General features: G+C 42.8%; 1 protein-coding gene across 1 annotated transcript in view; it reads right to left on the bottom strand.

Annotated features, from left to right (window-relative positions):
- The window catches only part of Tbx15 (T-box transcription factor 15), a 92968-nt gene that overhangs the window by 30708 nt on the left and 49789 nt on the right, over positions 1–12471 (bottom strand). The window contains exons 2-3 of the mRNA XM_070007493.1: positions 6551–6764; positions 1566–1667 (exon numbers count right to left, since the gene is read on the bottom strand). Of these exons, the coding sequence (XP_069863594.1) occupies positions 1566–1667; positions 6551–6764 (316 nt within the window). The remainder of the gene's footprint in view (positions 1–1565; positions 1668–6550; positions 6765–12471) is intronic.

A 12471-nucleotide genomic window follows, 5' to 3' on the forward strand; every position in this document is an offset into this window, starting at 1 on the left:
CACACTCCTTTTCCTTTCTTCTCCCTCTCCTTGCCATGCACCCCCCACTCAGCCTCTCCCCACCCCCCGCACACCCCAATCCTGAACCCACGTGTCTAGCGAAGGAAAAGGTATTTTATGGCAACCTTTCACCTCCCAAATGCAAACCATATTATCCCTTTGGCCACTTGTTTGGGATCTTGTTCCTTATTAAAAACATCTCCCATATTGTCCTGTAAAAGGTAGCCATGTGCAGAGACCCTCAGAGCCGCTCTCTGGTTAACTGTTTCTGTGCTGGGAGGCAGAGTTCTGGGGCCTTTCTGAGTTAGTCCAGGCATTCCCAGAAACGCCACCAAATCTTCCCACCGAGGGGGCTTTTTTCTTTGATAAAAATGGTCTGCCGTTCCTCACTGGGCCCGCTACTCCCCCGATGAAGCTGTGGGAGTGGGTTTTACAGATTTCCCCATGTTCTCAGGGAGCTCAGGGCAGATGCCACAGACTGACACTTCTCTGCTTCCGGGCTCTCGGGATCACAAGGATCCCAGGTCCTGGCAGCCAGAGGGGGACACACGGCCTAGATTAGAGGGCCAGGGTCCCTGGATCTTCTAACACAGACCAGTGACTTCCCTCCTAAGTCCTACAGTCCACATCTCACAATGCTCTCAAGCCCTCTCAGCTCCTCACTTCCTGCACCCCGTCTGCCAGTTGAAAAGTCACAGGCTTTAAGTTCTCAGACTTTCACTGTTTCAAATCCGAGAAACAACTCACTGATTCCACAGAGATCTCCAGAGATCAAATAAGCCACAACTTTGTCTGACAAGAGAATTGTATAATCCATCCACGAGATTTAAAGATTCCATCAGCAAGCTGGGTGCCGGTGGCTCACACCTATCATGAGGCTCTTACCTCTAATTAACCACCCAAAAGCTAGAAGTGGGGATGCGGCTCAAGTGGCAGAGCATTAGCCTTGAGCCAAGTGAGAATCTAAGGCCCTAAGTTTAAGGGCTAGTTAGTATTGGTGCACACATATGTGTGCACACACTCACAAATTCCACTGGCTTTTCATAAATTAAAGGAAAAGTCACTTAGCACACTTTCTGACCCACAAATGAAAGCCCAGATCAATGTTCTTCCTGAGGTTCTCCCAGTTTTCCTGCTGTTCCTGTCCATCATTTCCAGGATCCTATCAGAGGTGTGACTGAGTACTCAGCCCTGGTCCACTTCTCCCTTCCAACTCCAAAGTAACTCCTACCCCATCAGGTAGCCAAATCCTTCCATATGTTACTCACCTCCGTGCTCATTGAATTAATTTCAGGGCCAAGATCCGTTTCATGGTTGCTGCCCTAGAGACACTATGAAACCTTGTTTCGTCCAGAGATGCAAAGAGGATTTTAAGACCCGACTCACTAAGCCACGATTTCCTACATTTACTCACAACTTCCTGCCTGGTGCTCTACCACTAGCCATTAACATACCATCGTCCTGGGTCCCTGTACAGTGTGCACTGTTAAAATGCTTCATCACAAAAGTTTAAATGTAGTGATCCTGAGGTTGTTAAAACCCCCATAGCAGGGTTTTATCCTTACCTGTATCTTTTATTGTCCACGGGTACAATGTCCATCGCGATGTAGTACTGCTGGTGAGGGTCAAGACCAGTAATTTTCACTCGCATGGCAGGAAACATCCTCCTGGGAGGGTGAATAAGGTAGTGAGTGAGGCAGAGGAAGAGGAGTAAGCAGAAGGAAGGCTCAGGGTGTCGAATTAGGTCCTCTGAGCATCTCAAGGTCCAGTGACCTCAACTTCTTTAAGTTGATGGATACTTCTCTCGCTTTGCAAAATACCACTGTAGGATGTGCCATGGGGCCTTGGGTTGTGAGTTAGCATCTCTTCTTAAGTTTTTCCTGCCAGGTGCCAGTGCCTCACACCTGGAATCCTAGCTACTCAGGAGGCTGAGATCTGATGATAACAGTTCAAAGCTAGCCAGGACAGCAAAGTCCAAGAGACTCTTCTCCAATCAACTACCAAAAAAGCTGGAAGTAAAGGTATGAGTCAAGTGGTAGAGCATCAGCTCAGGCCTTGAGTTCAAGTCCCAGTGCTGGCACAGTTTTTTTAAAAACTTATTTGATAATCTATATACTCCAGAAGTTTGTACCATCCCCTGCTTCGTGTATTTAATTCATCTTTTATGTGACACATATGTGTATATGTCAGTATATATGTGCCTGTGTACATTTCCTAGTAGCTATGATCTGAAAGGTTGACACAATAACACGTTACTCTTATTTGTTACTGCAGATAATAAACTTATCACAGTGATTTTTAAAATATTTTGGACTGAGCTCTTAATAACCATTCTAAAAATAATCCCAATGAAAAGTTGTTGTTTTATTTACATAGTGAATGTGTTGCCCATCTCCAAAAGAAAGGCCATGAAATGTTGTTTTATTTTTTTCCCTCCCTGTATAAACATGCAACAATTTCTGTGAGTTCTCAGGCTGTCGATCTATGTGTCAGAGGAAGGGGGGCTGGGGAGACCAAATGGACTGGTGGCCTCCGGGCACTACCTTGTTTTACCACAATGGCTTGTTAAACGTGCCAAAGCGAGTGAGGTCAGGATGTGGCGCTTTACAGCTTCACTCATGACTGAAGACCGGCGAGGGTGGGAACAGCCCCAGAGGATTGATTTTCAGCAAGTGGAGAATAAGGTTCACCATTCTTCCTTAGCCATCAGAAAGCAGAAAACCTCCAACCTCTTTACATCAAGCCAGACATTAAAAAAGAACAAGAAAAAGTGCCCAGTTCTGTGGATCGCCCTCCTCTATGCTCTAAGGCCCCTGGACACAAAATGCCGCTTTATGTTTAAGCATCTGGGGCTCATTAGGAGAGCTGGGCAGAGCTGGTGCTAATGAGGCCAAGGTCATGGGTTTGATCTACATAGGGCTTAATTGGCTTTGCTCCATTTCATGACCACAGACCATAGGCTGACCTCAGTGTATGATGGCTAGTGATCTGAGAGCTGTCTGCGTAGGTCATTCATTCACCACTCTCTTAGGGAAATACAATCCCAAAAGCAATGGTCCCCTGGCAGTGAGTCAGAGACATGACCATATTTTGAGGGGTACAAAGAGGACCATCAACCTCTAATGGGGATATGGCTGATTCTCTTTTGGGGCTGTTGTCAGTACTAGGGTTCAAACTCAGAGGATTGTACTTTCCCAGATCACTTGTTCTACCACCTGAACCATGCCTCCAGCCTGGTTTGTGCTGGTTGTTTTAGAAATGACATGTCTCAGATTTTTCTGCCCAAGCTGGTTTCAAATCATAATTCTCTAGACATTAGCTTTCTGTGTAGTCTAGGTTATAAGCATGAGCCACCAGCATCCAGCTTATCCTTAAATAATTGCAAAAAATAATACACAACTATTTATTTTTCCCTATTCCATTGTTCCACAAAGTCTGATGCTGGCATGTTGTTTTGTATTTCTCTCCCTGACCTCACAAGTTTAATTTAGTCTCATGGTGCATTAATGAAATGTGATGGCTAGCTATCACACATCCACTATGATGAACACTTTGATATGTATTAATTCTTTTTTTAAAAAATGAAATCTTTGTTCTATACATTTAAATAGAAACCCATAATTCCCTTTAATAACAATGAATTATAATTGCCTTGTATTATAAGCCTGCATTGTAGTGAAGGAAATTGATTGTTTTGTCTGAGTGACTCCCTGAGGGAGAAGACTTGGTATTTTTAATTTAATAACAATTTTGTCTGGAACAGTTATATACCTTGAGTGAAATGCTACCTGTCTCTTCCCAATGCTCAAGCTCTAAAATTAATGAGCAGTATGACTCTGGATAAATCATTTAGCTCCCAAAGCAAAAGGACTTGATTATTTGTAATGTGCTGACCTGCTTTAAAATTCTACATGTAAATTTTAATTCTCCCAAAAACTTTGCCAAAGATTTTGGGGGAAAAACACTTTTATTTTAATACATGAGAATTTACAACATTCTAAGGGGAAAAGCCAATTACTCATAGTTCATAAAAAGTGTGTTGTGTTTGGTTTTAATTTTATGGGTACAATGTAGGGCAATTCTTTTGTCTCAGAAACCCAAGAATCCCTATCACCGCCTCTGTCCGTGGTACTGATTATGAGATTGTGTTGCTGCATGCAAACACTGAGGATTCAAAACTTGATTGTGTAGACAGTCTTCATTCAGAACCAACTGGATTGGAGTGTGAAGAGAAACAGACGGTAACTGAGAACTTAAAAAAACAAACAAACAAAAAGAACACCGAAAGCTACATACAGCAAAGTGAAAATGGGAATCCAAATAGAAAAGAATGCTGCATAAGAATGAAAGTGGAGAAGAAACCAGCCAGGCAATGGGAAAGGAGGAATGAAGTTCATCAACAGTAGAACTTCTCCACGTGCTTCTGAGCTGCTCCTGAATCATCTAAGATGGAATTGCAACACCTGAGACAAGTAACAATCGTAGGTTTTAAACTTAAGCAAAGGTTTCCAATTCAACTGATGAGGAAACCAAGTTTATCTGTGCTAGGAAAGAAGTCGCTGTTCTTCAGCCTCTAGAAGAAGTTGTAGGAACAGAGGTGGGCAGAATAAATCATGGAGGAGCAAAACTTTTCAAATGAAAATGTTTTGCTTGAATTGTTTTGTTTTCTTCCAGGCCTTAATGAGGTAAGAGCCCTAAAGCTCAAGTGACAAGAAAGAATCAGCCCTAGAAGATGTTCTCTTTCAAAGTGGCTTTATTTAAGGAGATTACAGGTGGACTGATTTAGTAGTGAAATATAAAGAAGGAAGAGGGTTTCAGGAGAGAAGGGAACAGGCCAAAATCTCAGATTTGCTTGCATCCTACTGAGTGGGTAGATGACCCAACGAAAAGCATTCTTTCCCCTTTCACGTCCATATTCATGGAAGTAGCCTACGAGCAGTGAGGTAGATCTCTTCCCTTCACACAACTTGTCAGTCTATAGACATTGGCTTTGAAAGCACAAAAAGAGAATTGTTCAGCTGGTTTTCAATTGACCACTCTTGTATAATCAAAACCATAACCCAAATTTAGTGTCAGGTAAATTGTTTTCATTTTGAACCCAAAAGAGCAAAAACTATAACCATTTCTTAGAAGCGCAGAGTCATAAATAGTTTTTAAGACCATGACTTGAGAGCCTCACAGACTGCTGTTGAATTCTAGTGCTACATTTTACTACCCCATGACTAAGTTAGTGACTTAGTCAAGTTAATTAATTATTAGTCTTTGCACCCTTGTTTGTAGGTAACATGATTATTATTATCCTGTGATCGCAGGAGTCCTTCACAGGGGTCTTGTAAAGTTAAATGATATTATATTTAAAATATTTACTTGGGGCTGGGAAGGTGGCTCAGTGGTAGAGTGCTTGCCTCACATGCATGAGGCCCTGGGTTCGAGTCCTCAGCACTACATAAGCAGAAAAAGCAAGAAGTGGTGCTGTGGCCCAAGTGGTAGAGTGCTAGCCTTGAACAAAAGAAGTTCAGGGACAGCGCCCAGGCCCAGAGTTCAGCCCCCATGAGGACAAAAAAAAAATTTACTATATAGATGTTTATATAATACTTATTATATAGGTTTATGTATAATATATTTATATGCATATTTATTAATATATAATAAAAAATATACATGAGTGTCTCACATAGAATAGATACCTGGCAATGGAAACTGAAACCTAGCTATGGAGAATAAAATGATGACAACAAAGAAGTGGTTTATTGAAAACTATTTCAAGAGAAAATGTATTTTAACTTTTTTTTATCATCCTAGTATTTACCTATTTATGTTTTGTATGAGATACACACGTGTAGGGGTAACACCGGTCCTGGGGCTTGAACTCAGGCCCTGCACACTCACATGCTCCTTTCACTTAAGGTTGTTGCTCTACCATTGGAGACACATCTCCACCTCTAACATTTGGTTGGTTAAATGGAGATAAGAACCTCATTGACTTTTCTGCCCAGGGCTGGCTTTGAACCTCCATCCTGAGGTTCAGGATCTCAGCTTCCTGAGTAGGCATGAGCCACCAAGCATATATCTCACAATCAACGTGTTATCATAATTTCAAGCCAACAATCAGATATTTGGGCCAAGAAGCAGGTCTCCAAAGATCACCAAGCCCAATTTTTACTATGTGTCTGGTTGTTCTAGTCATCCTAGAAGACGTAAGCTGTTGACTGGAGAGAACAATTCCTGAGACGGGAGAGGGAAGTTTGGGAACACTTGCTTTGATGATCTATCTTCGGCCTCTTAGGATACCTAGACCCTTTGGGAGTAGCTGAAATATATTTGCAAAAAAAAGAAACTGTGGGGTGGTGGTCATTTAGATTTGAATGCTGGAGGGCAGTGGCAAAATCACAATGAACACAAGAAGAAGTCATGGCTGAAATAGGAGAGCAGAAGATGCTACAGCTTCACCAGGGTGACCAGAAACCCATGATGCGGAGGAGGCAGGGAAGAACACAGGCTCCAACTACTGTTGATTCTCAGAATTTGGCCATTGCAAGAAGTGTCTTACCTGCCTGCTTTGGTGATAATCATCTCGGTCCCGATATCATGGAACCTCTTCCAGAGATCAGCGCACTGAAGGTCCACCTGGATCTCCTCCATGGATGACATGGTGGCAGGCACAGGTCCGGCAGCTCCAGGGACCAGCTCTGCGTGACCACCGAATGAGCAGGCAGCGCGCTCCGTGAGCACCTCAGAGTCGGACCCGGTGCTCTGCTCAGAATCTGCAATGCAAACAGCCAAGCCTGCGGTGAGATGCTGCTGAGTTGCTTATCATCCCTGGCTCTGTAAAGAAGGGGGGCTTGGTTAGGTTTCGGGGTGGGGAGGAGCATGGTAGCCTGGAGAGAGGTGGACAAAAGAAGAGTTGAGCTGGGAAGCGCCAGAGCACAACACTAAGAGTATTTTATTGTATTTTTTTATGGTTTGGGTTTTGTGATTTACGACCTTCTTTTGGGGTTTCGTGTTTCCAACTTGACATCTGGCATTTTAGTAAGTTTCAGCAACAGCTGAAGAAAATTGGCCCAGGATAAGCCGTAATAAAGAGCACTAATGTCACCACCTTGAAGAGAGGGAGGCCAGTCTCGAGATGACAAAATAAATACCAGGTTGGAGGAAAATAGAGATCGCAGGCTCTATCTGGAGATCGAGGTTAGACTGTCGCATTTATTCATACGATTATTCAACCTGCTACCTCAGTCCAGACTCTCCTGACCCATCTGTCAGCTATTCTTAAATCCAGCCACTTCCTCTCTGTTCATCCCCGCCCTGGGACATCACACATAATGAAAAGAGGTTTGGGATCTTTAGAAGCTCTTTGTCCCGTGTTTGAGTAAATGGTTTTTCCTATGATCCAATCAGGTCATTTGGGATGGAGGGGGGATAAAAATAATCCTCTTTGGGGAGGTAAGGCAATAAGCATATGGAAATCGTTATTGGAGAAAGCGATTGAAACAAAGGGAAGAAGTGAGATCAGGAGACACCTTGTTTGGTTTGTGAGTCCCGGGCAAGACGTGCTGGTCCAAACACGGAGGAGGAATCAGGGCAGCCCAACAGAACGCGGGCTGCCGGGCCAGAGGGTCCTTTCCTGAGACTTCCATGCTCCTGACAACCAGGGGGATGAACAACAGGGAAGGAGAAGGATGGGGAAGGCTGGAGTCAGGGAATACGCTGACATGTTTGAAGTTTACATTGGGGAACCTAATGTCAAGAATTGTTAAGTCATAAGATTTTGACAGTTTAGGTTAGCAAGTAGAATCTTTCCAGGTCAAAAGATCCCTTCAGGTCTCGTGATCAAATGGGCTCAATTAGCATTTCCATCTCCTCAATGCTTATCTTTTCTTTGGGTTTGGGGTTGCTCTCTTAGTTTCTGAATGCTAATTAAATTTATTTTACTATTAATTAAATTTATTTTTAATTACTACATGAAATTACAAGCATTATGTCTATTACTGAGGTAGTATGATATTCTGTTACCGATGTTATATTCTGTTACCAATACTATTATGTTTTATTGAAATCAGGTTGAACATATCTCCTCAGGCATTTATTATTTCTCTATGATGAAAACCTTCAATCTCCTACATGCTAGATTTAGGGAATGGTATAGCCCTCTTACCATGCAATAGCACACCAGAACCTCTTACTCTTACCTAACTAGAACCTGTGGACCAACCTCTCCCCAGCACCCTTTCCTGCTCTCCACAGCCTCTGGGGACCACCATTTTCCTCTCAACTTCTATGAAGCCAACTTGGTTTTTGTTTTGTTTTCTGTCGGTTGTGGGGCTTGAACTCTGGGCATGGGCACTATCCCTCAGCTCTTCAGCTTAAGGCTAGTGCTATACCACTTGAGCCTCAGCACCACTTCCAGTTATCTCGTGGTTTATTGGAGATAAGAGTCTAATAGACTTTCCTGCCAGGGCTGGCTTTGAACCGTGATCCTCAGGTCTCAGCCTCCTGAGTAGCTAGGATTACAGGCATGAGCCACCACAGCCCGGCCAGCCAACTTGTTTTTAGACTTTCACACAGGAGTGAGATCACACCATCTTTGTCTTTCTGCACCTGCCTTATTTCACTACACATAACAAGCCTTGGTTCCATCTATGTTGTTGTAAATGACAGGGGTTTTTTAAGGACTGAATACTATTCCATTGTGTATCAGAACTTTATCCATTTTGTCAGTTGATGGACACTTAAGTTGTTTCCATTTCTCATAAGCAATGTTGTAATGAATCTGGGAGTGCAAATGTCTCTTTGACATTTTGGTTTTATTTCCTTTGTACATACACCCAGTAGTGAGATTATTGAATCATATGATACTCCTATTTTTATCTTCAGGAACCTGTTTTCCATACTGGCTGTGCTAATTTAATCCTCACTAATGGTGCTCCAGGCTCTCCCTTATTTATACATCCTTTCAGCATTTACTCTACTTACTCTTTTCCATAATAAGCATTACTGCCAGGATGAAATGTCACTGTAGTTTTGACTAAGACTTCCCTGATTGTGGTGATAAACACTGTTTTCATGTTCCTGTTGGCCATATGGATGTCTTCTTTGGAGAAATATCTATTTGTGTATTATGTGTATGTGCCAGTCCTGGGGCCTGAGATCTGAGTCCAGGCACTGTCCCTGAGCTTTTTCATTCAAGGCTAGATCTGTGCCACTTCGTCCACACCTCCACAGCTTTTTGCTGGCTAGTGGGAATTAAGAGTCTCACAGACTTTCCTGCCCAGGCTGGCTTGGAACTACAATCCTCAGATCTCAGCCTCTTGAGCAGCTAGGGTTACAGATGTGAGCCATCGGTGCCCAGTGAGCAATGTCTACTTAGATCTATCGAGAAATTACTTTTTGGTGCTGTCAGGGGTCAGTGCTTCTTGGACCTGAGACCTTGACACTACTACGAGGGAAGGAGGCAGAAGGCCACACCATCTTGCTGCCATCTTCACCTCCCTACAACTGCTTTCTACCTCTGCAAACGGACATCCCACAATTCTTACACTTTCTTTCTTTCTAGCTCTGTTTTATTTTCTCTGTCAATGTGGTGGGAGGGCGGGGTAGGACTGGGAAGAGAAAGTGTCCACAGGGAACCAAGTGTCATTTTTCCATCCTTGCCAATTCTTCATCCTTCATTTCTAAATATATTGCAAAAGTAACCCAAAGCCCTGAATAAAGGATAGATGCCTGATGAAAATTTTAGTTTACTCACAGTCCCAACTGCTAGCTTCACCAAAAACAACTGGAAGCTTTTATAAGTATTCTGTATATGTCTCTACAGTTTTATGCTGTGGACTCCCTCAGGTGCAGATCAGATAAGAGAGCCGGTTCTCAGCGGCAGCTCTTCATCCTGACCTGAGTGCAGAGCTTTCAGGAACAGAATTATTTTACGGTTACACACACACACACACACACACACACACACACACGCATGCGCGAATGCACACATACACACAGCAACTCAGATGCCCTCAGCCATGGACTTTCAAATCCCATCTTGTTGCTGTGATCTCCCAGACCCTTCTCACTGACCAAAATTTTTTTCTCAAAACAAGATTTTTTTTCAAAATAGCTTTGAACTGGCCTATCACATTAAAAAGTCTCCTCACAACTGCTTAACAAAATGGATGCCAAGAAGCTGAAACGTATTGGGTTGGAAGGGAGGTCAAGGGGCTGAGGGCAGACAAATGGAGAGGGAAAGCCAGAATACTCAAGATAGGTATGTGAAAATGGAGTCAGGTAACTGGGGGAGCTGGGAGGGGAAAGACGGAGGATGAGGGAAGGGATGATGTTAATTAAGACGCAGCGTACTTCTAAACTGGTTTGTTGAACTGAACCCCCTCTGGTACAACTATTGAAAGACAATGCTAAAAATAAACATGAATAAATAACCAACACATAGATCTCCTCATCTATGATGTCCACAGGCATGAAGGCATTTGAAGGATCTAATTAGAGCCTCATGGAAGGTTTAGACACATTTTCTCCAGTACATGTTTAGAAGAGGCAGGGACAATGATCATCACCTGAAGCCATAAATGCTTCATGGTAACAAAGTCACACCAGGAGTGAAATGGAGATGAACACTGGAAATGTAAGCAATAACCAATGACTCTGGTACTCTGGTCTCACTATGTCAGCTGGGATGACACAAAGGGACTCAAAAAGTAGCATTACATACACTCAAACAGCGGAGTCACTTCAACACAAGAGAACCAATTTTCTCATCATGTGATGAGAACGACAGAGTTGGAACCTCTCAGCGTTTCCTCCACCTCTGACAACGTGGAGAGCACAGGACTCCTCCTCCATGCCAGGCCTTACCTGCAAAACCTCCATTCAAAGTCCCACCCGTGAAACTGTCATGGGAAGATGGTCACGTGAGGGGAAAGCCTGCAGCCTTGAGAGTCACATGACCATGGGAATGAAAGAATGTAGTGAACATTCTCTCAGGCTTGACTTACAGTTTCAATCAAACCAGTCATTAAGCACCTACGAGCATCTGGCCTTAGATGAAGTACCTCAAAGATATCAGAAACAGCATTTTAAACCTCGAGGAGTTTTCTAGCTGGTTAATTGTGTGTTTACTGAGTGCTTACAGTGCGCCCTGTGCTGGGAAGGACCACGTCCACGGAGGAAGTTCATCTCAAAGCGAGCATTTGTAGCACAGGTGGAACCTGGGAACATGCAAATAATCAGAGAACGAATGGCACAGGAAATCACCACACATTTTCCCTACCAACACTACTGCTTTAGAAAAGTCCTGAAAAGAGGGATTTGAGAGGACTGTGACCATGCTGAGGAATCTACAGAAAGGAAATGGACAAGTCCACAAAGACAGAGGCAGCTGGCCCAGGGCAAAGACTTTCAGAAGCAGCTATTTGTACCCCTGGAAATACTCCAGACTCCCAAGGCCTCACTAACATGGTATAGCCCAGATTGGAAGCCCCAGACACGTTTGCAGCTAACTTGAATACGCCATAAGATTTTCCATTCTCAGTTTCTTAGGCAATATAATGTGGAAATAAAGTTAATTTTATATTTTATACAGCTTTAAAAAAAACTTCTAGAAGAGTGAAGGTCACCTGTAAAATAAGGTACTCTCTCATATCCTTAAAAATAGTCACCTCAGGCCAGGCACTGGTGGCTTTCACCTGAAATCCTAACTACTCAGGAGACTGAGAGCTGAGGGTCATGATTCACAGCCAACATGGGTGGGAAAGGCCATGAGCTTATCTCTAATTAACTACCAGAAAACCGGAAGTGGCCCAGAGTGGTAGATTGCTCGCCTTGAGCAAAAGAGCTCAGGGACAGAGCCCAAGCCCAGAGTTCAAGCCCCACAACTGACCAAAAAAAAAAAAAGTCATCTCAGAGTTCAGTTGGAATTTAGTGCCTAAGTGAAAATAAAATGTAATGCCTTTCTACATCATACTTAGATAAAATATTTAGACTAGCTAAATCAATATTTTATCTGTTAATCAAAATGATTACCTAATATATGATAGTTATCTATTATAAGAAATAAATAAGTGGTTATTTAAATCAAATCAGATAATCTATCCTAAAATATAATCGGTTCTTTAAAGATTAAAAATATATCTGTACCTGTGAGTTGTGAGTTCTTTTTTATCTGTTACTTCTCTTCTTCAGAAAACAATCATTAAAAAGTCATTTCACATGTGAGCACAAGTGGCTCACGTGTGTAATCCAAGCTATTAAGAAGGATGAGATCTGAGGATCATGGTTCAAAGCCAGCCTGGGCAGGAAAGTCTTTGAGACTTTTATCTCCAATAATTTGTTTTTAAAGCCAGAAGTGGCGTTGTGGCTTGGTAGTTGAGCACTAGTCTTGAGCAAAAGAAGCTCAGAGACAGCGCCCAGGCCCTGAGTCCAAGTCCCAGGACTGGCAAAAATAAAAATATATGTTAAAAAAAAAAAGAA

Source organism: Dipodomys merriami, unplaced genomic scaffold (assembly GCF_024711535.1).
Source record: "Dipodomys merriami isolate MVZ:Mamm:240054 unplaced genomic scaffold, mDipMer1.0.p SCAF_7, whole genome shotgun sequence".
Taxonomy (NCBI): domain Eukaryota; kingdom Metazoa; phylum Chordata; class Mammalia; order Rodentia; family Heteromyidae; genus Dipodomys; species Dipodomys merriami.